Source organism: Zonotrichia leucophrys, chromosome 2 (genome assembly GCF_028769735.1).
Source record: "Zonotrichia leucophrys gambelii isolate GWCS_2022_RI chromosome 2, RI_Zleu_2.0, whole genome shotgun sequence".
NCBI classification, from domain to species: Eukaryota; Metazoa; Chordata; class Aves; order Passeriformes; family Passerellidae; genus Zonotrichia; species Zonotrichia leucophrys.
In genome coordinates this window covers 5,867,808-5,895,401 of record NC_088171.1, presented here as the reverse complement: position 1 = coordinate 5,895,401, position 27,594 = coordinate 5,867,808, and the positions used below count along the sequence as shown (strand labels likewise).

Genomic DNA, 27,594 nt, shown 5'->3' with positions numbered 1-27,594 from the left:
CACTTCCGGTCGGACATGACGCCACAGTGTCAACATGCAAGATGGCGGCGCATCACCGGCAGAACACGGCGGGGCGGCGGAAAGTGCAGGTGAGGGCGCGGCGGGGCCGGCACGGCTCAAAGGGAGCCCGGAGCCTCGCGGGCCGCGCCAGCGGCTGCAGGGCGTCAGCCCTTGGGGGTTTCTATGGCAGCGCAGTCGCCTTGTCTCGCACAGCCGCGCTGCGCTGAGGGGAGGCAGCGCCGCACGCCCCCGAGGTCCCTCCGCCGGCCGAGGGGGCGAGCGGCCGCCTGAGGCAGCGCTTGGGGGGAGCTGCTGCTCGCTGCCGAACCGGGCCGGGCTCTGCAGCCCGCCGGAGGCTGAGCTGAGGCAGCTCGGATCAAAAGCGGCGGAGCACGGGGGGAGAGCGAGAGAACGGTGTCCCCAGACCTGCTTGGGTGGAACGGGAGTTCCCAGCAGCGGCAGAGCTGCGGTTCCTGTCTCGGCTGTGTCCGCTGCCAGAGTAGGTTTAGGTTGGATATTGGGAAGAAATTCTTTGCTGCGAGCGTGGTGAGACGCTGAAATAGTTTTCCTAGTGTAGCTGTGGATGCTCTTCCATTCCTGGAATATTTCAAGGCCGGGTTGGACAGGGCTCAGAGCAACCTGCTCTAGAGAAAGCTGTCCCTGCCCAGGGCAGGGGTTGGAACTGGGTGATCTTCGAGGTCCCTTCCAAGCCAAACCATTCCATGATTCTGTGATCTGATTTGCATCATATTTCTGTTTAGTTTCTGTAAAACACTCTGTGAGATAGCAGCTACAGGACACCTGAATCTTTCAGAGAAAGAGAATTTATCGCTCCATTATCAGAAGAAATGAACTTCTTCCTGCCTTGCTCAGCCATGAAGAGCCTTTGCACACGTGAGCAAGGAGCAGGGTTGTTTTCTGCTCAAGTTTCAGAAATATTCCTTGCCAGCTCCAGGCAGCATTTATTGAAGGAAACCCATGGCAAGTGGGTGTAGACTTTCTCAGCACACTTGAGCAAGAATTAAACCATGTGGTTTGGGCCCAAGTGTTTTGTTGTAGCCTTGGTGGAGAATGGAGTTACCAAAGTATGTATAAAGGTCAAGACTTTAACAGTTAAAGCCATTAAAATGGGTTTATTTTATGGTTCTCAATGCTTTTCTTCTTGTTTGTGATACTGCCTGCCCTTCAGATGTTTTTACAGCTTTCAGTATGGAAAAGATTTAATGCTTTATCAATGTGCAAAGCTGCTTAGTGGCAAGGGCCAGTTTCAGCTCTACCTATCCAGTGGGATCAAATGAAATATTGATTAGGCTTGAAATAGCATTAGGAGCTTTAAAAACAGAGGTGGGTTTGGTTTTTGGCATATCATTTATCACACAGAGGAAATGGCATCTTTTAGAGCATTTGGTGTTTTCTGTGGTTAAGGGAAGCACTCTTTCAATTCTATATAAAGAATTCCCTTGCCTTGACAGAAAAAAACTGGACATGATTTAAAATATAAGAATGCCTGTGCTGTGAACAAGTTTTTGCAGGTTACACCCCTAAGGAAGGGGATTTTATTATACCTTAATATTTGTTTGATGCACTCCTATTTATGAAGTGGTATTTCCCTGACAGCAGCATGCATCAAAGAGCTCACTCTTTCCTTCTGTCACTACTACTTTTTGTTGTCCAAGTTTGTTTTTACAGGTGGTTTTCTTCTGGTTTATGATGTTTTGTCTGTTCTTATTGTGCTGTGTGTATTTTTTCACCTCATGTACTAATGACACTCGATGTACATGACACTGGTCTGTGTCTCAGCAATGCACTGTGGTTTAGATCCACATTGGTTGTTTTTTCCAGAGAAGTTTCCCAGCCCTGGAAGCGTTCAAGACCAGCTTGGACAGGGCTTGGATCAACTTGGCATAGTGGAAAGTGTCCCTTGCAGGGGGTGGAATGAGAACATCTATAAGGTCCCTTCCAGCCCAAACCATTCCATGATAAACATTTATAAAGCTTAACTAAAAGCTGGATTTTTTTTCTTGACTCTTATTATTTCACCTGCTTCATTAGTGACAGGATTTTGTTCAAGTAAAGGAGTTTTAAGTGTCTGTTTTATCCATCAGCTGCTAATGAACAAATAAAACCACTCATGATTTATTTTAATTCCCAATGGCTGAGCATAGAGAGACAGAGTTGGAGATATTTGTTCCAAACCTGTGAGGATGGAAGAAGAGGCTTTTACAAAAGACACCTCTCAGGCATGAAGGAATATTGATTCATTATGTGGCAGGAGAGCTGGTTGAAATTTATGGAAATCAGAACTATTATTAGCTTGGATGCACCTGTTCTACTGGTAAGCAAAGCCATCCAAAATAGTCAGTTTAGGGTGCTTCTGCATATAATTTTAGTTTCTAATGGTTTAGTCAGAGTGGATGTTTTAGGCCTCAAAATAAATTCTATGCATAGAAAAAGAAAAGAAGTTAAAACTCTTTAAATGGGAGTCAGGCATTTGAAGTGTCCAGTGGCACCAGGTGTTTGTGAAGTTTAGCCCTGCCTTTCTGAAGGCTGCAGGAGTGAGCTTGAGGGATTTGGGAGGGCAGTGAGGATGCAGGGGTGTGTCAGTGTCTGATTTGGGAGGGAGTGAGGATGCAGGGCTGTGTCAGACACTGATTTGGGAGGGCAGTGAGGGTGCAGGGCTGTGTCAGACACTGATTTGGGAAGGAGGGAGGGTGCAGGGCTGTGTCAGACACTGATTTGGGAGGGCAGTGAGGGTGCAGGGCTGTGTCAGACACTGATTTGGGAGGGCAGTGAGGGTGCAGGGCTGTGTCAGACACTGATTTGGGAGGGCAGGGAGGGTGCAGGGCTGTGTCAGATGCTGCTGTTGGCCATGTGCTGCAGCTTTCAGATGTCCTGGCAGTCAAGTCAAGGTGAAGCTTTCCCAGCAGGTGCCTTGAAGGAGCTGCCCTGCAGTGGTTTCACTATAACTGCTCTCCCAAAGTTGCTCCTTGGGCAGAACAAATTTACCCCCACACTCAAATCAGCACAGAGAATTTTGCCATATAAGGATTCTTATAATATGATCACATGAATTTTAAGCATGTTTTAGCTTTAAGTCTTACACAGAGTAAGAAAATCTCATTGTCCATCCCTGGGAGTGTCCAAGGCCAGGCTGGGTGGGGGTTTGACCAGCTTGGCCTACTGGAAGGTGTCCCTGCCTGTGGCAGTGCTTGGAATGAGTTGATCTTTAAGGTCCCTTCCAATCCAAACCATTGTGATCTTTTTGAACTGATTTTGTCATATTTGTGCACTAATACTGCAGCTTACTAGATGTGATATCTATGTTATTTTTATATAATAAATGTAAAAATTATAATTACAAATATATTGACTTCATATATAATGCTTAAGCAAACAAATAACCAGTATGTTGTTCCATTTTAAAAGGATAAAATGAAATGAGCTTCTTAATGCCTTCCATTACTTTTATTCTGGAGCCTAGATAAAAATTCAAATAATCTACTTAATTAAAAACCGTGGTTTTGGGATACATATGCTCCACCAAGACATTAAAGCAATGTTCATTTTTTTTTTCTCCTCGGTACTTCACTGCTACTTATCTCATTCATTCAGATCTCATAGAACCCTCCCATGATTTTGAGAAATACCTTTTTTTTTTTTTTAAATTGCTCGCTTAGAAACAAGGGATGAGTGTCCTCAGAGCTCAGCTGGTTACTGTTTCCTCCATGTGCTTTGGTGGGATGTTTTAAAAGCAGATTTTACCCATCTGTGAAGATGAAGTCTGTTAGAATGCATGTAATGTAACAAGGGTAACATGATCCCACATCAGTTGATACAAGTGTTTCCTGCATGGATAAGTGTAAGTCCTGCAACAAATTCACTTGGCTTTGTGTGCCAAAATGTATCTGTGGGCAGCAGCTTTATGTCTGGAGCTCTTAGGTAGTCATTAAAATGATTATTCCTGATCCATTTAGGCTCCTGAATCCCATCAACTCTTTATGATGAGTGGATGTTTGTGCACTGCTGCTGTGGAAGATTCTTACTCATTGTGGGAGCTTATAAAAGCTGCAGCAGTGTCCATGGCAAAGCTTTGGTTGTTATTAAATATTTCACATGCCACAAGCCCTGCTCCTCCCAGCCAGTGCTGATCTAAATCCCAATTTTTGTGTCTGTGGTTTGCCCCTGCTAGAAAGGGTACAGCAGGGATTGCTCCAGCCTGTCCTGCATGGAGAAAATGCCACTGAGGTCTCAGAGCCTTCACTTCTGGGGTCTCCACACCCCTTTCCAGTGCTTTATCTTCAATGATAAGATCTGTGCTCTTCAGGAGCAGAGGTGAATTTTATCCCAGCAGTTTCTCCTCAGCCAGAACTTCACTGCATTTATATTTAGATATGTTTGTGTACACACAGGTTTGAAAATATACTTTGTTTTTGTAGTTTTGTATATTTACTAAATCTTCTAATATTTCTTAAGTCTATGCTAAGTGTCACTCAAAAACCCAACCAAACAAAAAAGCATTTTCACCTTTTTCTCCCCAAATAAGAACATAATGGACAAACACGTGTGGGTTTTCAGCAGTCTTCCTCTGTGAATGTTTTGGTTTTGTGGACTTGGCTGTGTCTCCACCACTCTTACACAAGTTTCAGCTCTTTTAGTCAACTTGCTGTTGCTTTTATTGATACATTTTAAGTTCCTCATGCATTTCAACAGATTTTGTGGAGCCCCCAATTTTTCCCTCTATGTTAATATGGAATTAATGCATTTAAGTACAAGCCTGGATGCTTCTGGTGTGATACCTCCCTTTCCAAAGGGTTCCATGTGGTGTGCAACAAATGTCTCATGAGGTTATTTCTAGTTCATCCACATGTGCTGTATGTCTTATTCTAGTTTTGTTAATTCACAAGATGTTTATTTCAGTCCCAATGCCTGGTTACCAGGAGTGGACCAATCAATATTTATTATTTTGGATGAGCAAATAAATTTATTCCGTATTTTCAGTGTAAACAGCTGACAATTACTTGGACATCATTAGGTCTCCAAAAGGAGTTGGAGAGTGCATTTTTTGCTGTAGTCCTTTTCAGCTCATACTGTTTTCAGGACAGATGGTTTGCCTTGTCCTTAGCCAGCTGCTCAAATTGCAGTGTTCATTTCAAGTGCTGATGTTGTGTCCTATCAACTTGCTGACCACAGAATAATTTTCTTTGTTTGTCCTTGTAGTATCAGAAATTAAAAATAAGAAGTCCTTATTTAATTTGGATTAGAATTACTTTTATGATTGGAAAATATCTGTCATGGTTTCTCCACATGACATGGAGGAGGTTATCATTACCTAATAAAATAGGAATTTCTTTTTCTTACTGTTTGTCCTTCAATTTTTAAGACAGTTTATCAGGACAAGTGTATTACTCCTTCTGTGGACAGTAAATACCACTTTGTAAAATTCTGAGGAGACAAAAATAACTGGTTGAATTCTGTGCTCAGTAGCAGGCACTGATGGGAAATTTTGTATCAAGCTCTTTTTGTTGTTTTGCTATATTTTTTGCATCAAAGGTCTCTTGTATTTACACCAATAAAAGGAACACAAGCTTTTAATCTTTTTTAATTCTGTTACAGCAGATTTATTTACTCAAGTTTTTCACAGGGAGAAAGAAAGATGATGTTGGATTCCCTGCTCAACTTCTGCTGAGATCCAGTTCAGATCTACCAGGGAACAATAACACTGAAACAATATAACCCCTCTCTTTATCCCAGTTCTTTTAAAATAAAAAACAATACTTGCCAAGAGATGTTTGAACTAATCATTAAAGGCAATAGAGGGCAAATTAACTTTGACTATTTCAGTGCTGTTGATAATGAGAAATGGTTGTCATTCTCCTCTGATTAGGTCTCTTTTTGAGGGAAAAACAGCATTTGGTTGAGCTGACTTTAATTTCATCAAGATTAATGTAGAAATATGACTCAATTTCCAAAGTCCTGTGAAAGTCTTAATCATGCATGAAAAGTACCTTATTTACTAAAGTAAGCCATCATTTGGGGATTTTTTTGCATTTTTAAATATTGATGGCTGTGTTTTTCTTGACTTTCTTTAAACTAAAAAGAAGTAACATCATTATGTACAAAAAACATCAGCATTATTATGCTTAGGTGACTAACATAGTTTGACAATCTAACTTATGAGTGGAATGAAGAGCTCTTAAATTATACCTGAAAATATAACAAATATGGGACATGACTGATAGAGGAGGAACAAATCCAAAAATTGAGCATTTCTCCAAGAATATCCTGGTAGCATTTAGGAAAATGAGAGATGGAGGGCCCTATCATATAACAAATATGGGAGGTGACTGACAGAGGAGGAACAAATCTGAAAATGGAGGATTTCTGCAAGAATATCCTGGTAGCATTTGGGAAAACAAGAGGTGGAGGGCCCTGCTGATCTTGAATCTGACACTGTGTCTGGAAAATATTCTTCTCTCTAATGAATAAAATTAAATTTGATCTACTGGTTTGTGTCTTAGCTGGTCACATTTAGTATTTTTAACTGAGTGTATTCATTGGTTTTATAAGAGTTTGATAGCAACATGAATTTGATGGGCATCCCTTTGCCTTTTGTTGAAATCATGTTAAACCTTGACTTTTGTACACATAATCTGTGTGTGTTTTTCAGCAACAGAGCCATGATATGATTAAGCCCAGGTAAGGATTGGCACAGATCTTGCTCCCTGCATCTCACAAAGACATAATACCTCAAGTGCTTGAAGTGCTTTATCAGAGCACTTCTGTGTGCTTGATGGTGTCTCCTTGCAGCAGCATCTCTGGAGCTGTGTGTAGGTGGAAACTTGAGCATGGGGAGTGAGAATGTTATGGATGAGTCTGGAATGGGTGAGAGAAGCTGAAAGTATTGGAAATGAGGACACAATCTAAAGCTGGAAGAGCTGTGGTACTAAAAGGGCTGAGAGTGGCTGACAGAAGGTCTTTAAGAGCATTGGGGATGTAATAATACAGTTATGGTGCTGTACATATACAATTATGTATCATGTACATTGTTAAGTGTAGTGAAGGACTTGTGGGATGTTAATGGAGAGTGTTGAGGCAGGAGGCTCTTAATTTTGGTCCTTCAGTGCTGGTCTGTAGAGCTGCTGCAGCTGTTTCTCAACCAGAGAAGAGCACTGGACATGTGTTTTCTGGAGGCATCAATGTTCTGGCTGTGCTGCCTGAGGATGGGATAATTTGGTGGAGGTGTTTCCCGCATTCACCAAGTGGACCTGTCAGCTCTCATGGTACAGAATCTGAGCTGCTGTAAAACACTTCTGTGATAAGGACCACTGAACATCACAATTTGTTGGATTTATTTTCTGTCACTGAGATCTGTTCTGGAAAACATTTTCTTTATACTACTTTAACGCAGTTAGTGGAGTGAAAAATTGATTTCAGATCTCTAGCCCATGACTACTCCTTGTAAGCATTTTCAGAACACTGGTGCTTGTGTATCCAGAGGATTCCTGTTTTCAGCAGGTTCGATTACACCAAGCATGAAATTTTACCTTGTTCTGATTATATTTTATAGAATCTGGCAGGATGCATAACTGGCATCTTTCCCCTCCTTTTCCCTCAGCTTGGAGCTTTTTTTTTTTTTTTTTTGAGGACTTTTCTCAGAGCAGTGTGTAAACCCAGGGATCAGGAAAGTGAGTGCAGTAGCTCTGAGGAAACTGCAGTGTCTTAGAATTGTATTTACTGAACACTAATAATGGAGACTGCCATGGCCTTTCAGGGTCTCCTGAAATTTCCTTTTAGTTTTTCTAAACAAATCCATCAAATAACCTTTACACACAGTACTGTCAAACATGGAAGGAAAGAAACTAATGGGATAATTTATCTGAAAGAGCACTAAGAGTTTGAGTTTCTTATTATATTGGCAGGTAGGTAGTTCTTAAAAATTGGTTTAAAATTAGTAGTGACACCTATTGAATTTGTATCTGCAGTCTTTCAGTGCTTTGTAAGCCACGGTGACCATATCCTCTCCTTTGTGAGGTTGGGAAATACTGGCATTGCTGCTATGGAAACTGTGGAACCCACTTGGGAAGTGACACACAGACCCAGTGTGTTGTGTAAGATCACCCAGAATGTGCACACACAGCAGGGAATTGAATTGAGGATTCTCTGGGTCTAACTCAGCTTAAATTGCAGTGATTAAAATAATCTACTGGGCTCCAGCTGAATCTCCTCTGACTCTTCCCCATTTTTGGGAGCAAATGACTTTGGTGGTGCTGAACTCTCAAACTGACAGACAATGCTTGTAAAACTCTTTGTATTTTCTGCTCAAGAACCTTACAAAGATGAAATTAGATGCTCAGATTTTATGGCCATGTCAATATCTTAATACCATAATTGGATTTGTGCAAATGTGTTTTAGGTTTCCTATGTGATTAGAGATGAAGTGGAGAAGTACAACCGGAACGGGGTGAATGCGCTTCAGCTGGACCCAGCATTAAACAGACTCTTCACGGCAGGGCGAGACTCCATCATAAGGATATGGAGTGTCAATCAGCACAAGGTCAGTCAGGACAGCCTCCCTGGCTCTAAACCTGCTTTTTTTCCAAGTTATCCTGGTGGTAAGCTGCCTACAGGGCTGTACCTGATGCTGTGTTTTAACAGCTGCCAATTATTGTGATCACAGAATCCCTTTGATATTGTTCGTACTGTGGTGTCTTACATAACTGTGTAGTTCTCACAGAAAGGGTTCTGGGAGAGTGATTTCAAACAACTCTGCACTAGGAGACTTTGAATCCATATGCAGGTTGGAGGAGGTACCACAACAGGATGTGATAGTCACAATCTTCTCCATTGGTGATGAGTTTGTTTTCTTAATTTGCAGCAAGACCCTTATATAGCATCTATGGAACATCACACAGATTGGGTAAATGACATTGTGCTCTGCTGCAATGGCAAAACATGTAAGTACTGAAAAGTTTCAGAACTGCAGAATTCAGAAACTGTATACAAGTAAATTATCTGCTGTTTTAATTATTTTCCATCTTTTCTTAGCATGTAAAATTAATTTTTGATGTATATTTTAATTTTGGTAAATAGCGTAAGCAGCTGTTCTAATGAAAATTGAAATATTATATGAATTGTTTTAATCTCTTTTGAAAAACAAATTAGAATAGTACAAATATGCTTTAAAGTAATATATAAGCCATTAAAATTTAGTCTTTATTCTTTCCAATTTAGTGATATCTGCTTCTTCAGATACTACTGTTAAAGTGTGGAATGCACATAAGGGATTTTGCATGTCAACACTAAGGACGCATAAGGTGAAAAACATTATCTGTAAATACTGTGTGTGATCAGTGCCATTCTTACAATTATTAAGATTTAGACCTCAAAATGATAACATTGATTCATATTGTTCCATTTATTTTATTGTAGGACTATGTGAAAGCCTTAGCATATGCAAAAGATAAGGAGCTGGTAGCATCTGCTGGGCTGGACAGACAGATATTCCTCTGGGATGTAAATACTCTCACAGCACTGACTGCCTCAAATAATACTGTCACAAGTAGGTACCTGGGGAGGGGAGGCAAATGCAATCCATTTTATTGAGTAGCATAACCTGTGAGGTCAGTTTAAAACTACAGATGCCTTTTTCTGTCTGTACATAAAAAATGGGCAAGAAATTTGAAGGAGGAGTTTGCATGTATTGAGTCCATTTGTTGTGTTATGTAATAGCTGGAAATCTAGAGCAGCCAACAGTCATGGCATTTAGAATAGAGGACAAGTCTCTGTGAACTGTTTCTCCTGAACTGTGACATGCTGGTTTCTCTGAAACTTGATAGAACTTTAACTTGAGAAGATTTTAACCTCTCAACCAGCCTTTTATGGAAATGTTCTCTTAGCTTATTTGTTACTACATTTTTTGTGATTTGGGGTTGGTTTTTTGTTGGTATAGATACTGAAAAAAACAGGAAGTACAGCTCCTAAAGTAGGATTTGATACATTTGTCAGATCTGTCAGAAGAATAGTTACTAGATAAACTAGACTAAAAAGCACACTGTAACACAAAGCACTGATTACATATAAGGATAACAGACTGGTGAGATCTAACTCGGAGTGGAAGGCAAGGAGAAACTGTAAATTCTACTCATCAGGGTTAATTCTCAATGTCACCCTCATCTTTTAGGAAGTCACCTGTCCTGCTTCTCTCTCCCAGAAAGACATTATAGAATATATATAGAATATAGGGTTATATCCTGAGTTGTAAGGGACTCTCAAGGATCATTGAGTCCAGTTCCTGGCTCTACATGGGACACCCCCAAAAATCTCACCCTGTGCCTGAGACTGTTATCCAAATGCTCCTGGGGCTCTGGCAGCCTTGGGGCTGTGACAATGCCCTGTTCAGTGTCCCACCACCCTCTGGGGGAAGAACCTCTTCATGATTTCCAGCCTAACCCCCCCTGACACAGGTTTCTCCACTGTGACAAAATGTGATATTAAATTATGATATTAGGTTACAAGTCCTGTGTTGGAAACCTAGCTCCATCATATAAATAAATCATTGTGGAGTTTCACATTTTTACTGGCCATGCAGTTTGTTGCTATTCTCAGCCTTCTTGGCATATTAATGGTATGGATTTGAGGCTTGATGAAATGCCTGATTGTGCTCTCTAACTAGATGATTTTCATTTGCTCTGTCTGTGCTTTTCTGAGTTGAGGGACTGGTACTTTAATCTCCAAAAGGGGGTTAGGCTGGTTGGTATAGAATTCCTCAGCTCTGAAGGTAGGTGTGATGCTAAGGAGCTGCCATATGGTTTTCACAAGTGCAGAGGTAGCATCCCTGCTCAAATAACACATTTCAGTGCAGCAGTGTAGCTTCTCTGCATTTCTGCTGAACTAGAAGAGCCTTTAATACAAAATGTAGAATTTTACTATTACTTGGCTTGGAAGAAAAAAAAACCTCTGCACTTAAATCCAAATGCTTTGTGTTACAAGATGACAAAGAAGTGTCATATTGCAATGATATAAGTTAGCAAGGGTGGCTTGATGGCCCTGGCACAGAACTGTGGTGCCAAAAGGTCACCAAAATTGTAATAACCATAAATCTGAGGGGTTACTTGTTTTTTATGCAGCAGTAGATTCAGAATTGGAATGGGATTTTCCCAGCACTATGCTGACTATAGTCTTTCTTAAAGCAACTCTGTATATGGGGCAGAGTGGCACTATTTTCACAAGTCAAGGAGTATTAAAATACCTGTTTTGAGTCAATAAGTATGTTTTTCAAATAACAGCATTAAAATTAAAAATGTGAATTTTATTTTGAAATAGCTTCTTCCCTGAGTGGGAACAAAGACTCAATCTACAGCCTTGCAATGAATCAAATGGGAACAGTTATTGTATCAGGGTCCACTGAAAAGGTAAGCAAAATGTGGTGGGGTTCGTTTCACTTCAGTTCAATTTCAGTATAAAGAGACAATTCTATTCATTTTCTATGTCATGTCTGTAGCAGCTTTTGTGTTTTCAATAGTGAGGGCAGACACTTCTCTAAAGTGGGAGTGCAAGTGTGGGATACAAACCCTGCCTCAGTCTGAAATGTGATGTATCCATAGAGCTTTAATACGTAGGGGAGACAATCAGATCATCTTGTGTAACCCTCTTTGTCAGGGATCATTACATTTCCCCACAAGAGCTCTGATTTTGAGGACACATGACTCAGATGATTATCAAAACTGAAGCAGTTGCTGCAGGTAGGAGAGAAGGTGCCAGCAATTTGCAAAATCCCTGCAGGAGGTGGGAAATGAAGTGAGCTAATGAAGCTCAAGTGTTCCCAAGAGACAGCCCTTGCTCTTTGTTAAGGAAGGTAAAACAGGCTTAAATCTCTGAGCTGGTTGGTTTTTTTTTTACCTAATCTAACCTTGAGAGAATTTTATTTCCAAGACAATATAAAACAGAAATTAGGATACACCAGTGAAGCATCTGAGAGGATTCTCAGAAGCACATTTTATGTCCACATCATAGTCCTGTTTATAGTCACTTCCATTCTTTAATTTCTTTAGGACAGAAGAAGCCAGAACAAATTAAATTGAAATCAGGAGAAGATCACATCTGATTATTAGAGCTGGATGAGATATAGTTATGTCTGTCTTGTTCAAACATATTTTCAGTGATGAATGTCCACATGTTTGGAATAAGGGAATAAAGGCTCAATTTCTCACATTGCTGAGAAGAATGGTGTTAATGTCATTTATCCAATGTCTGTTCCCATAGGTTCTAAGGGTGTGGGATCCAAGGACTTGTGCAAAACTCATGAAACTCAAAGGGCACACAGACAATGTCAAAGCTTTGTTGTTGAACAGAGATGGCACTCAGGTATGTGCTTTAACCTGAGACAGGCATTTTACAGAGAGCAGAAAAAAGTCATTAATCCATTTCAATGTAATTATTTATTGTCATAAATTACAGATATTTAGTGGTTAAGGAGGGGAGGTTGATGGGTGAAAGTTGCTTTTATTGCTGTTCATTTAAGTGTGCAGTGGATTTACATAAAATACTGGAAATCCTGACGAGGATTTAGCACCATTTTAGAGGGAAAATATAACTATATAAATGATTAAATCTTTTTATATTAAAAAAATATTTTAAATACTTAAATAACTGTTTGATTGAAATGTGCTGGTTGTTGCTCAGTGTCTTTCAGGCAGCTCTGACGGGACAATCCGCCTGTGGTCCCTTGGGCAGCAGAGGTGCATAGCCACGTACAGAGTCCATGATGAGGGTGTTTGGGCTCTGCAGGTCAATGAAGCCTTCACTCATATTTATTCAGGAGGAAGAGACAGGAAGATTTATTGTACAGATCTAAGAAATCCTGATATCAGGGTGCTGATCTGTGAAGAAAAGGCACCGGTTCTTAAGGTAATTGAGTTTAATTGGGAGAATCATAGGATGTGTGAGGTTAGGAGTGATGGCTAAAGATCATCTGATCCAGTTCTCTGCCCTCCCCAAGAGCACTGGATGAGTTTTCCCCCCATCTCCAAGAATGGAGAATTTACAACTTGTGCCAGTGTTCTGTCACTCTCACAGTATAAAAGTGTCATGGTTTGGGCCTGGCACAGAGCCAGTGCCCCCATGAGAATACCCTCTCCCTGGTGTCTGCTGTGAGATGTGACCAGGAATAAGCAAAGCAGGCTCCAGCTTAGAAATAAAGAAAACTTTATTACCTAAACTACAAGAAAATAGGAAAAAAAAACTATAAGGGAAAAAAGGAAAGTGCTTATAAAAAGCACTTTCCTTCTCCCCACCACCAAAATTTCCCAATCCGATACATTCCCCCAAATCACCAACTGCCCAGTCTGGCACCACCCTTTAGAATACTCAAACTTCAGTCCATGAGAGGAGAGGAGTCCTTCTTGCACCATAGGCTTCCCCTGGAAACACGCTGAAACCTCGTGTGCTTCCATGTCACTCGGCACCGCCTGGAAAGTCCTTTTGCCATGGTGACATCTTCCTTCCATGCCGAGTGCTCTCACCACTGTGCATGGACCAGAGCTGCTTTTAGGGTTGTCTTTTAAGGATGCCTTGTCTCACTCCAAAAAGGCACAGTCTCTGCTTTGGGACATCTGTCCCCCCCATATTTTTCCAACCCCCTGGGGCCGAGGGGTACCCACAATGAACCGTCCTGGTTCTGAGGCACTGCCTCCCCCTAAATGCAGTCTCTGTGTCACAGGAATAAAACTGGTTCAGTCTATGGCCACACAAGAAAAGTCCAGCCAAAAGGCCACTCCAATCATCTCTCTCCCCACTCAGCCAGTCTTCTCCACTTCCCTCGGGCCAGGTCCTTGTTATCTCATCTCTTATCTCTCTTCTTATTCAGCTCCGAGGAGGATCAGCATTTTTGCGAGGTCCCAGTCGTGAAAGAAAGGGGTTAAAAATTTCAGTCTCTGCCTGTCCCAGATCTCCGGCACTCCCACACTCGCTGCTGCTCTGGCCGGCACCTCCTTGCTGCACTGCCCCCCTTCTCCTTGGCCGGCCGCTATCACATTCCGTTGTTGCCAGCTCTCTCCTGGGAGGGCTGGGGGTGGGGGTGGCTGCCCGATGCCTCCTGGGGCTCCTCCACCCTTCCATCCTCAAGGGCCTCCTCACCCCCTATCTCTGTCCAGGCCCAGGCCTACCACATGGCTGTCCCTGCCCCGCCCAGCAGCAGCAGCTGGACAGGGGAGGGCGATCTGACCTCCTTGCCTCAAAGCCCCAAGAGGCCTCCCAGGGCCGAAGCTCTGCTTTTAACCCCTGTGTGTTCTCAGGGGTGTGTCCAAACCCCACTGGCCACACCAGGTGCCAATATCAAAATCCGAGCACCCATTGGTTTGACCACAGCCTCCCAGAATTCCCACTTCTTCCTGCTCAAACCACCACAAAAAGGATAATTGCATGTTTTCTCATGAAACAGTGGCTTGAGGTATAAATTGATTAAAGAATTCAGATTGGCTAACAAGTGTTTACTACACCACATCTTCAGCAGGTTGGCTCTTTCTCCTAAATTGCATCTGAAGCTTAATTGCCTGAAGAAGATGGATGCCTGGCAGCTACTGAAAATGTGCAAATTTGAATATTACTGAAATTGAATATGCTTCACACATGAGAAGTTTGGTTTATCAGGCTCTAGTACAGTTTTAAGAAATTTTAAGAAACTGAGCTGGCATTGCCAAGGTTTTGTACAAAAGTGAATTTTTCTTAGCAGCAGCATATGTGCACAGGACTGCTGTAGAATCTGTTACATACTCATGGGAACCAGGAGTAAAGTTGTTTGTGGGTTTTTTTGAACACCTAAACATGATATTTGCATGCACAAGTCTGAATCTTTCCAAGAGGCTGGTTTTTTAATTTTTTTGCTATCTTTTACTGTAGTGACATGACTTTTGAATCTTATATATATATATAAGGTTCAAAAGTATAAGGAGTGTGCAATCAGAACATATGCTAATAGATATGAGCAGCCTGGCTTTCCTTGGGAGTGAATTCTAGCTTAGAGTATTAAGATAAAATCCTGGATATGTTAATTTAGTTCTGGAAAAGTCAGGATGTGAGATTTCAGTTCAAAATGGAAAATGAAAGTGCTGGTCAGCTGTACAAAGGTCAGAAGGGGCCTCTAATCTTGGCTACAGTGATCTGAGAAATGTAATGGCAGAGCCAAATGTGTAAAATTCTGATTTTTCTTTAGTATAGAACTTCTTACATTCTCATTTTTACCATATGAAGTGTCTAAATACAATGTAATTGAGAAAATACTGTACAATGAAACTGTCCATTAGGCAAGATTGCATCATGCTGGAAGGATCTCTACTGTGTTAATACACATTGCATGTTATTGCCCATGTCTAGAATTCATTTGTTGAGTACTTGTTATAATTGCTCTTGATTTTTCAGAAGTTTCATCTTAGTTACTTTTCATTTAAACTTTGTATTTCTACACTAAACTGAAAGTAGTGCTGTTTCTGAGATACTCTTGATTATAGGAGTGGCTCTATACATGACAATACAAATTATCTAAGGAAAACTAAGTCAGGCATGACTGAAAGTTTGTTTCATTATTTAGATGGAACTGGATAGATCAGCTGATCCTCCTCCAGCACTTTGGGTAGCAACAACTAAATCCTCTGTGAATAAATGGGTAAGTGATACATTTTACAGTCTGTGAATACAATGGAGTAGTCATGGGATTTGGATGTACTGTGATGTGTAAGTTTTCTTTAGAATAAATCATAAAATACTAACATTGAAATTGCTCAAAAGGTATGAAGCTTTGAATTACTTTCTTCTGTGTTTATGATGCTTTGGAAATAAATTATATTTCTTGCAACTGGATAGTTAACATCTAAATAGCAGCATGAACTGGCAGATGATTATGAATGTGTCACTATTTTCTTTCTTTCTTTCTTTAGACTTTGAAGGGAATCCATAATTTTAGAGCTTCAGGAGATTATGATAATGATTGTACCAATCCCATACCACCCCTGTGTACACAGCCTGACCAAGTTATAAAAGGTAAGCAGCTGTTTTGCAGAGGAAAAAAATCTTGTAAAATCTGTTATCTTTAGCACAAGTGATAGAGCTTTAAGATTGACTTAGTTTTTAAAAAACTTGATACTATGATTTCAACCAGAACAATGTGGTTATTGCCTATCCACTGTTGGTTACAGTTAAAATCATGTTTAAACTTTGGTGGTGTCCAAGGTTTACACAAAAAAAGTGAAAGCAAAGAACAGCATATGTCATGTCATGCAATTTAATTGAATGTGATATTAGATTAAAATGACAGTAGTAACCTTAATTCTTGTTTGTTTGCCAGGGGGTGCTAGTATTATTCAGTGCCACATTCTTAATGACAAGAGGCACATATTAACCAAAGACACAAATAATAATGTGGCATACTGGGATGTCTTGAAGGTAAGGATGTAATTTCAGATTTTCTACTGTTGGATGATTAATTATTTTGTGCCACTTTTTTATCTATACATTTTTAGTGTTTGAGATTTCTGTTGTAGAAAGTAAATCATCTTTTTGTCTCAGGATATCATGCAAGGTTTGCCTTTTGAAAAAGGAGGGGGCATTTCTGAGCTTTTTTGTAGCTTTCCCTGTGATGAGGTTGATATCTGCATTCACCTGAATTCAATCCAGTATTGACATCTGCATTCTCCTGAAGTGCAGACCCTTGAATTTTTTCCAGGAAATAGTAATGTGTGTTTGGATGGGGTTTTATTTCAAAGAGGGTTTGTCTTTGCTGGTAAGTCAGGAAGGCAGGAAAATGAGCAGAAGGAAGCCTGGCTGCTGCCTGGTGTTGCCTTGGTGTGACATTTCTTTGTGTGGTTTTACCCAATGATTGCTCAGAGGAGAGGGGAAAGAGTGCAGAGAGAAAGGACTCAAATCCCACATCAGTGAGATGGTCAGCAATTTCTTCTCTGGCAAAAGCTTGTTTAAATTCTAAATATTTTCCTTCTTGAGCTATGCAGGGCAGCAGCCAAGATCAGTAATGAGGTAAAGCATGCTCAGCCAACTTACCGAGTTGTTGACTGAAGCAAAAAAGAAATTAAGTTGGAGGATATAGATTTATACTAAAAATTATCTGGGTTCTTTTTGTAAAAGCTGTCTTTATTTCAGTTTGTATTTAAGTGTGCAATATTAGATTTCAGGACCAAAGTTAAATGCTAATGTTAATTTTTATTTTCATTTAGGTAATTTTTTTCTTAGTAAGGCTGTGAGAAGTGTCACTTGATACATGTTTAAATACATATTCACTGTAGAGGTGAGATAATTTGCCAGATCAGAGTGTTGCTTCTTCACTCAATAGCTGAGACTTTATTGAGGATGCTGGAGGAAGAGAGGGAGGTTTTCCTACCTGAAGTTGCACCCTTCAGTCTTTGCTTCCTGTAACTTTTCCTGGATTTTGAGAGAATAAATTCCAAGTTTACAGTCCTTAGTGTTTGCCTAAAACAAGTATTTTAGGATGACTTTGCAAGTGGATTATAATAATTTGGATTTTAACAGAATTACTTTTTTAAAGTAAAAGTATGAAAAAAACAGAAATAAAGCATCTGCACAGAAATTCACTCACTGCTGTTCCCATTGCAGTAGTTGAGCTGAATTTGTTGCTAGATGTGCTGGAAATACTGGTGTTTGATGGAGTACTGAAATATTGGTACTGATGGGGAGAAAACATGTCATTAGTATTAGAAAAGTATTAGAAGACAGCAGTCTACTCTGTGTAGGGAAAATATTTTCTAATAATCTGTAGTAACATTTCCAGACCTCTCTACTGGCTTGATTCCACTACCTCAGAGATAAATGAAGAATAAAAATTACTTATAGTATAAATCAGTGTTTGACTTTTTAAAAAGATTTAACCTTTAACTTGGATGTTTTTGGACTGCAGTGCTCAGGGAGAGATCATAAGTAACAATCATTCCAAGTGTGTGTGAAAATCAAGGAAAAGTCTTGAGGTGTTGATATGACTCAGTATTTGTACATTTCCTTTGGTGAACAGGCATGTAAAGTTGAAGACCTTGGGAAAGTAGATTTTGAAGAAGAAATTAAGAAGAGGTTTAAAATGGTTTATGTGCCAAACTGGTTCTCAGTGGACTTGAAAACTGGGGTGAGATACAGCTCCTATATCTGTTGTTTTAATGTCATGTTTCACATTTTTTCATGTATTGTTTGTTCAAAAATATTTTAGTTTGTTAACTTTAGAAGAACATTAATTGCTTATCTGATGGATTAAATTTATTTTCAATTAAAACAGCAAATTTTGTTTCTTAATAATTGGAGTAACATATTTTTAAATTAATTTGCGGTATAGTCCACCAATACCAATTATGAATTAATACAGTTTGGTAAACAGTGTGCTGTCATGCTTTCAGAAATTCTTTGATTTATTGGAGCAAAGTTAGAGATTTATAGACTGACTTAATCCCAAACAACTATTACATTTCTCATGGTTTTTTGCCAACAGATGTTGACAATTACTTTGGATGAAAGTGACTGCTTTGCAGCCTGGGTTTCAGCAAAGGATGCTGGATTTAGCAGTCCTGATGGTTCTGATCCAAAATGTAAGTTTGTACTAATAATACTGGTTTATTTTAACAAAGAAATCAGAACAAGTTCCAGTATATTTGTTTTAAAGTATTCCAGTGCCACCTATGTCAGTATCTGATTGGATTTTGAGGCTTTCTAAATAATAAATTCTGTAGCATATTCTCCAAAGAAAATATTTCCTTTTTTTTCTGAAACACTCATCTTCAGGGTTTACATTTAATTTTGTTTTAAATTTTCAAGATGCAATAGGGAAAAAGTAATTGTAACCTAATTTAGAGAATGTTAAAGCACAGGAGTGATCCAACAGCAGGGATTCTAAAATCAGCTTTTCCTGAAAAATTGTAACATGCAGCTCCCAGATTGTGACAAGCAGATTTCTGTGCCCAGAAATAGTTTGCTTTGGAAACAAAACCCATGGGGAATTTTCAGCTGTGGATCAAATGGACAATATTGTATTGCCCATGGTTTTTTGTGTGATTGATGTTCTGCCTCACTGTGTGTTGACAGTAAACCTTGGAGGGCTTCTGCTACAAGCACTTCTGGAGTATTGGCCTAGAACACATATCAATCCAATGGATGAAGAGGAAAATGAGATAAACCATGGTCAGTATTTTAATATTTTCTTTTTTATTACATTGTTTGTTTATATGTTTCTTTAACAGATACATTTGTTGTCTTACACCTATCTCTCTGTGCATTATAGACTTCATGTTTTTTAGCACTTCTGAATTTGCTTTACACTAGAAAGTGTGTTGTATTTCTGAAAGTATCATCAAAAATCTTCCCTCTGTCTTTAAAAAGAGTAGGTGAATAAATGATTCTGAAGTTACAGAAACATGATGAAAAATATTGATGAAAAACAATTACTGGCAAACTGAGGCTTGACTTAGGAAAGAAACACTAGATAATGATAGTAAATAGCAATAATTCAGTTATCCAACATTAGCAAGTATTCTCTTGACATAATTCCAGTTTTCTTCTAGGTATTGTGAACAAAGAAAAGCTTGATTGGAAAAAATACATTCAGGGTAATAATACATGAAGTAATTCCATAGAGAAGTCCTTAAAGTGGTCCTTAAAGTCCTTAGCATTATTAAGGCAATAATGCCAAGTCTAATCAGGCCTTAGATGAAGGCCATGTGAAATGTAAGGTAGAGGCCGAATTTGGCAAAATAAGAGACTCTGTAACTCTTGAGTTGGAAATCAATTCAACCCAGGTCAGAGTTAACTGAAGTCTCATTTTTGGTTATTTAGAAATTACTTTCTATAGATAGATGATGCAATTAAGAAAACTGCACATTCAGCATATCTCACTGCTTTGTGACAGGACTGTGCCAAGAATTAGTTGCTTTCTTCTTTCAAAACTGGCCTCCAAGGAGGTTCAGAGCTCTTGGCAGATTTTTCTGGATCCAGCTGCTGATTCTCAGACTGTTGTGTATTGACAGTTTGCAGCTTAGAGCCAGACAAGGTTTGAGAAGTGTCACTCACAGGCTTCTGTGGTGTTGGATTATTGATGCTACACTGCTTATTCCTGTGTGGAGTTGTGGATTAGTGGAATGTTTGGAGTATTCCCAACAGAATATTTTTATTGCCCTTCCAAAAGAAAAAAATAAAAGACTGACACTGAGCAGTGGCTTGAGAAGTGAAGTGTACCTGTTGCACACTGGCATTTTTGTAGAGATACAAATTCAAATAAACACAAATTATGTGCAGTATTGTTTCTCTCAATTATTCAGAGAAGTGTTATGAAAAAAATCTTTCAAACTATAGGATTTTTCACTTGCTGTAACTTCAGTATCATGTTTACCCCTTCCAATACAGATTTTCTTTTTTTGTTTCTTTGCTTGTTACAATTTTTGACCTTTCTTTGCCTACATAAGTTTCTGGTTAGAAAGCTGAGGAATCATTAATCTCATCAGTCTGTGCTATTTAAATTTCTTAACGTGGCTTGAAGTCAACATCTCTTCAAATATAGTAATGAGGTGCTACAATGTAATGGAGATAATTTTCCCCAGAGCAAGTCAGGCATCCAAATTCTTCCACATTGTTTCAAGATATCTACTGATTAGAAGCTGCACTTTCAAGAGGTGTATAAATAATGCTGATTTTTCTTTAATCTTGTCCTATCCACCTGATATAGAATCAGGTTTTTCAGTCTTTGAAGACCCTACTGCTGTAATTAGCTATAATAAATTGAATTTATAACAGAGGAAGTTCAAGGCACTGTGAGTCTGAGCTTTCCTAGTACAGTGTTTTGACATCTGGCAAATCCAGGTAGAAGAGCAGTGCAAACAGCCCTTCAGAGTTCTGTACTGTCACTCCAGAGGGCAGAACAGTCTTGTCTCAGCAGAGTCTCTTTTGTTGAGTCCTAATTTTACTATTGTTCAGTTTGACAAAAGAAATGGGGTGAAAAAACTCATGATTGGGTTTTGACTCCTGGGCTTTATTTTCTTTTTTTTTCACAGGCTTTTGAAATAGGTCTGCCACAAACCTGTATTGATCTTGTTACTCTCTAGTGGGGTTTTATACACTTGCTGTATCTTGGAAATGGGGATTTTCTTGGTTTTCATGAGGCTCATGATCTTAGTAATTTACAAAATGCACCTGCTGTAGGTGGAATGTGTGCCCATTTTTAAGGCCTAGTGCAGTCTCACTGCTGTTTTATGTGGTTTTTTTCCCAACAGTGAATGGGGAGCAGGAGAACAGAGTCCAGAAGGGAAATGGATACTTCCAAGTGCCACCACATACACCAGTTATTTTTGGTGAGGCTGGAGGACGCACTTTGTTCAGGTATAAAAGCTTACAAATATAAATTCAGTGGCTGAGCAATCCCTTTCTTAGCGCAAGCAGGAATGTTATCAAAAATATTATTTCACTCTCTTCTGTGAGAAGGCAAAATAAGCAGCTGTTGATGATTTGTCCAGCTGAGCATGTGAGTTTGAGCATCATGTGGGGTTTTAAAGCAGTAAGAGTTGTGTACAGTCCTTAGTTGTGTGTGGTATTTTTGAGTGCCCTCTTTCTGCAAACTGATAAATTAAACTGTGTTTTAGAATGAAATTGTGCTACTTTAGATTGTGTGTTGTGCTGATCTCTGAGGATGAATTATTCAGGAGCTGATACTCACTAGAGAATTGGCTTCTGCTCCAAAAATTTGTTGATAAATCCAGTAGAAGGTCCTAATCTCTGGCAGGGAGGAACACAGGTTCTGTGTTGCAATGTGTGTACTGGTTACCCTTCTATTTCTTCTTGTTCTACATTGAAAAACCCAGCTGTGATGTGTGATACATCAGAGACAGTTTAATAGTGCTGCAAAACAAGTGCTGAGCTTGCAAACACTGTGAATTGTTTGATATTTACTGACATAGTGGATTTTAAATTTAAGGGGTGGGGCATATTTGATATGTTGGTTTTGTTTCCCAGGCTGAACAGGCCCCAAATGATCTAACTTTTGGTCAGTGAAACAGGGAAACCATTTTCAGCTTGGAAAATGACTTGTGTTTATGTTGTACCTGGGGCTTAGTATTTGCCTGCATTCTCTTCTGGCGGATCTTCCCTCTTATGTATCTGCTCCTGCTCCTCAAGAGAACACTGGAAAGACTCCATTGGAGGGAGCAAGCCACATTTGTGGGAGCTAAAAGGTGGCTTGCAGGACTCTGACAAAATACCTCATTGCAATTTATAAAACAAAATGTGGCTTTTTTGCATCATTGCATGTGCACATTATCTGAAACTGGTTTTATTCTTTCTTTCAAGTGAGGGCTTAGCAGATTTTTGACATGCAAAGCTCATTTTTCTCAAGGGGGAGAGAATTGCTTTATGCCATGTGCCTCTCCCCTTCTCCTGACAGTTCTGTATTTCACACACAAACATAACACAATCCAGAGCAAAGTACTTTTATCTATTTTCTGTGTCATAGCTGTAGTCTCCTGAGATCCTACTCTGTTTCTGGGATCTGTCTTCCTACAGCTCCTTCTGCTCTTTACAGAAAATAAATAATCTCTTCCCCAGTAAGTTCATGATCCTAACAGAGTTCAGGCTCTCTGCCCATTAAAAGGGCAGAATCTCTCCTGAAAGCTTTTTAATGCAAATGGCAATAATTGTTGTTACAATAAAGGTTATTTCTTTGTGTCTCAGGTTGCTATGTCGGGATTCAGGTGGTGAAACTGAATCCATGCTTCTTAATGAAACAGTGCCACAATGGGTAATTGACATCACTGTGGATGTGAGTATTGGGTGTATAGGTTTGGCTTCTTTTTGGTTTTTTTAAGATGTAGTACAATTAACTTTGCAGCATCTGAAATGACATTTTAAATTTTTGCTGTGTTTGTATTTAAAATAAGTGGTCTCAAGGTCTGTAATCAAGACCCTTTGAGATGCATCATTTTTTGATGTGTCTAGTTAAAGTACTTCTTGCTCAATTTCTTTTGACAGGCTGTCTTAGATAAAGAATTCAAAGTCCTGTGCATAATTGGTATCCTTTCCTAGTGAGGAACTCAGGAATAGAGAATACACTTCATATTGCTGCTGCCTTTTGATACTATCTAATTGCCTTTGAAATAAATGATAATTTATATTCAAAAGCTAGATGATCTGTGCATCATCTAAATTGAAGTGTCTCAGGAGTATGAGTAATTTGGAATTTAGCTGTGGTGGGGATGTTGATTAGGAATCTCTCATGAGTTTTGATAATTAGGAGCTGAATATATTTCACATAGCAGCTGCTGCAATAATGGTTCATCCTGAATTAACACTTCTGTAACTTGTTTTCTTCTAGAAAAATATGCCCAAGTTCAATAAGATTCCCTTCTACCTCCAACCTCATTCATCATCAGGGGCAAAAACTCTAAAAAAGTAAGTAATGCAAATATGGCTTATTAACATTGAATATCCAAATTGCAGAAAAAAACCTGCAAGCTCAAGGGGAAAAAAACCCACCAAACCAATTCACTGATTTTTCCAGAGAATTGTTTTGTGCTTATAGATTTGTAGAAGTTCTTAATCATTTAGGAGCATTGCTCTAAAGCACTAAATTACATCAGAATATTTAAAAGCACTGTGGATTTGGGTTCAACAGGCAGTTCAAGTTTATGCTAAGAAATGTCTATGAACTGCCTACTAAAATGGGACTTTGTCTTTTGTGGTTTTTAATCAGAAAACAGATGCATTTATAGATTGTTACTCTGTTCAGAACCACAGCTTTGTTTCCTGTTGCTAACAGAGATGAATAATTGCTTTCTGAAAGGAAAAGGGACAAAAACTGCCAGTAGGGAATGCAAACGAGTTTGCCAGTCACATGAGCTGTAACTGGGAGCTGGGTTGGTTAGAAATCAATGCAGATTTTTATCTGGTCTTTTGAATATCTCAATTCCTTTTTTGAGTTTTTTGCTGTGTGATTCTTTGGCTAAATTGCTGTTATGATCATGGCATTCTGGATGATCCTGATAATTTACTACTAGACAATATAAAGACGATCTGTGTAGTTGCATAGTTTGCTACAGCTAAGGAAGGTGGTGTGAAGATAAATTCAGTTTGTTTCTCAAGTTTTTTCCTGACAAACTCCTCTAACTCCTGCAGAGACCGGCTGTCAGCCAGTGACATGCTTCAGGTGAGAAAGGTGATGGAACATGTGTATGAGAAAATCATCAACTTGGACAATGAGTCTCAGACAACGAGCTCCTCCAACAATGAGAAAGCAGGAGAGCAAGAAAAGGAGGAGGACATTGCTGTGCTAGCAGAGGAGAAGATTGAACTTCTGTGCCAGGACCAGGTAAGTTCCCTGTGATCAAGACCAGGCTCTAGCAGTAAATTGGTTGTGAATTTTTGAGTTCTGAGCTTGAAATATGCTACAGATTACCTGTTAACTTCAAAACTAAATAAAATTTTGACAGTGTTAACTTAGTGTTAAGTGTTAACTTAGTGTTAAGTGTTAACTTAGTGTTAAGTGTTAACTTAGTGTTAAGTGTTAACTTAGTGTTAAGTGTTAACTTAGTGTTAAGTGTTAACTTAGTGTTAAGTGTTAACTTAGTGTTAAGTGTTAACTTAGTGTTAAGTGTTAACTTAGTGTTAAGTGTTAACTTAGTGCTGACACAAGTTTCTGACAGTTGCAGATAGGTAGATGAAGGAGTTTTCATAATAAACCTGTTTCATTTGGTCTGGCATGGGGCCCTTACAGGGTTACTTGCTTACAGTCAGCAAATGGCCTTAATACAATTCCATAGAGTTGTATTTTTAGCATTTCTTGAATGTTTTGAGTTCTGCTTTTTTGACAGTTTTCAAAATTGGTCCAAAACCACTAATTGCCTAATAAGTGTAATGGAGATGAGGCACTGAGGACGTGGTTGTAATCTGAATTTACATGTTACTCTGCTAAAATTTGTCAGTAATGCATCAGGCTCAGTTGCTAATTGGAAAATATGAGCTTCTGCATGTTGTGGTATTTCCGTGGCAGGAAGGAATGAATCTGACTCCATGTTCTTAGAAGACTAATAAATTACTTTATGGTATTGTATTGTATTATATTATACTAAGAAATACTATACTAAAGAATAGAGAAAGGATACAGACAATTGTATCCTTTGGCTTGAAAAGGATACTAATGATACTAATACTAATGATACAAGGATACTACAAGATACTAATGAAAAACCTGTGACTCTTTCCAGAGTTCTGGCACAGCTGGACTGTGATTGGGCATTAAGTAAAAGCAAATCACATTAAACCAATCAATGACCAGTTGATAAACAATGTCCAAACCATATTCCAAAGCAGCAAAACACAGAAGAAGCAAATCAGATAATTATTATTTTCATTTTTCTCTGAGCCTTCTCAGCTTCCCGGGAGAAGAAATCCTGGCAAAGGGATTTTTTTAGAAAATATGATGGTGACAGCATGGCTCATCTTTGTATCAGTTTTCAGTTTGGTTTGCTTTGTTTTTTTTAAATTTCTGCCAGCCTAGCAGAATTGTTAAGTAAAAGCTGCCTTTTTGCTGTGCAGGTTTTGGACCCCAACATGGACCTTCGGACTGTCAAGCACTTCATCTGGAAGAGTGGCGGGGACCTGACGCTTCACTACCGCCAGAAATCGACGTGAGGGCAGCGCGGACCCAGAGCAGCCAGCTCTGACCTGACCTTGCTGTGCTGGTTCCAAGAGTAGTTCTAGAGCAGCCCTGAACCCCTAAGGTAGATGAGACTTCTAATGCCTCAGTATGGATGGGAAGTAAACATTTAATTGAAGTGACTAATAGACCTGTAATATAGAGGAAAAAAAAAAATCTATATGACTTAAACTAAAGTCTGTCCTAGTCTCAGTCAATGAGATGGGAGGTCCCTGAGTGGTTTGTGTTGTGTGAGGTGTACAGAGAGTGGATGATAACCCAGTGCAGACTTTTGCTTCCTCCTTTTGGCTTTTGGTTTTTTTCCAGAACATAATCCCTCATCTGCTCGTGCTCGGTATCAAACAGGTTTGGCCGTGTTAGTCACTGTTCACAATGTAATTAAGAACTGCACACGAGGTATTTTTAGTACATTCCATTCATAAAGTTCCAGCAATGATTTCTCACAGGTTACTTAAACATTTCTACCACTAAAAGAAATTTGGAAAAGAAAACACCAGAAAATAGGTATTTCATACTTGAATGAATGGGCCCATTTAATTGCAAACCAAGGGTTAACATGAGAATTGTTTTAATTGCTTTAGAGAGCTGTTGACATGCAAGATAAGAACACTAGAAAAATATCAGAGCAATGTGAGTCCAGTGATGCTGTGCATCATAATAGAGTGAACGTGCTTTGCAGCAACTTAGAGATTTTTTTTTTTTCTAAATATATGTAACTTCTTCCTGCACTGTGTCCTAGGTGTTCTAAAGACACACTAGTCTAATTTTTGGTAAATGTGCTCCAACAGTATGTGACATTCTGTTAAAACTTCAAACCATTCTGATTATAACTTCATATGTTTAATGTTAAACTTAAAAAACTTCTCAGCAGATTTCATATTCATGAGATAAAAATATTGATTCTTCTTTTCTGAGGTTTTATATGCAATTGTTCTTTTGTTAGAGATTTATGCAGATCTTGTTTTCACTGCTATTTCTAAAAATCTGTGACTGTCATAGGCTCATGGTAATCTTTTATAGAAGTTTAACTTATTGGGGGGAGGGAGGGTAAGGGCCTTTCAGCTTTTTGTGAGGAAAATGTGGGGATATCCCAGAAAACCATTTGTAGCCAGATTTGAGCAAATCACAAATCCTCATAGAGAAATGGTTTAAAAATTACTCTTGTCTGAAGCAGAAGCACAAGTGCCTTCAAGGGGCAGTATAATATTGGAGTTTCTTCAGGAGACACATGCTCTAGCCCTTCCTGTATCTTGTGATCAAGATTTAGGTTGAGGCCTAAGGAAAGTCCCAATAAATTCTATTACTGGGATTGTATTGGTCAGACAAAAAGTAAAGTATTTTTCATCATGTTTTATTTGAAAAAATAGTCAAAGTAGAGTCCAAATAGTCATTCCCTTCTGCACTTTAAACCCAGCAAAACAAATTCATTGCTTAGACAAAACCATGGTTCAGAATCAAGCTAGCATGTCTTTTGCCATCTTTTGAGAATCAGGTTCAGTTGTCTATCCCCATTTCTGTGTATGCTTAGTTTGACACAATTGTGCTTTAACTGCACATTTTTAGTGCTGTTTGTGAATTAAATGGTTAAACAGAACTGTAACTTTTATTGGTAATCTGTCCTGACTTGTATTTATTACTAGCAAGGGTCTGTGTCTGTTCCAATAGGCACTGTTTGGGTTATGTTTTGTTTCCTGGTTGTCTTCCTGTCCTATTGTATACTTTGGAGTTGCTCACAGTAATTTTTTGTTTGAAATCAGCCCAAGGTTGTAACTTTCCTTCTGTTTTTTTTTCTTTCTAACCATCCCAAAACACAGTAACAGGAAAGATTAATGGAAGAGTCTGCAATGCCAGAAGGGTAAATGATGTTTCACAGTTGTATAGAATAAAAGGCTTTAGTTACAATA

At 39.1% G+C, this 27,594-nt stretch overlaps 1 protein-coding gene across 1 annotated transcript; it reads left to right on the top strand.

The window, feature by feature from the left end:
• On the top strand, positions 1-27,594 carry WDR48 (WD repeat domain 48). The gene is made up of 19 exons (XM_064703846.1): positions 1-89; positions 8,414-8,554; positions 8,876-8,954; positions 9,232-9,314; positions 9,430-9,559; positions 11,323-11,411; positions 12,262-12,363; positions 12,682-12,906; positions 15,584-15,658; positions 15,930-16,032; positions 16,337-16,434; positions 18,029-18,136; positions 18,494-18,590; positions 19,084-19,179; positions 21,261-21,366; positions 22,711-22,798; positions 23,351-23,427; positions 24,151-24,343; positions 25,570-27,594. The coding sequence occupies exons 1-19, from the start codon at positions 42-44 to the stop codon at positions 25,663-25,665; spliced, it is 2,034 nt and encodes a 677-aa protein (XP_064559916.1). The 5' UTR covers positions 1-41; the 3' UTR covers positions 25,666-27,594.

Coding starts and splice junctions, on each gene's coding strand:
- WDR48 (XM_064703846.1), top strand. CDS start 42: ATGGCGGCGCATCACCGGCAGAACACGGCGGGGCGGCGGAAAGTGCAG. Junction 12,364..12,681: donor TGAACAGAGATGGCACTCAG/GTATGTGCTTTA, acceptor GTTGTTGCTCAG/TGTCTTTCAGGCAGCTCTGA. Junction 19,180..21,260: donor GGAAAATGAGATAAACCATG/GTCAGTATTTTA, acceptor TTTTCCCAACAG/TGAATGGGGAGCAGGAGAAC.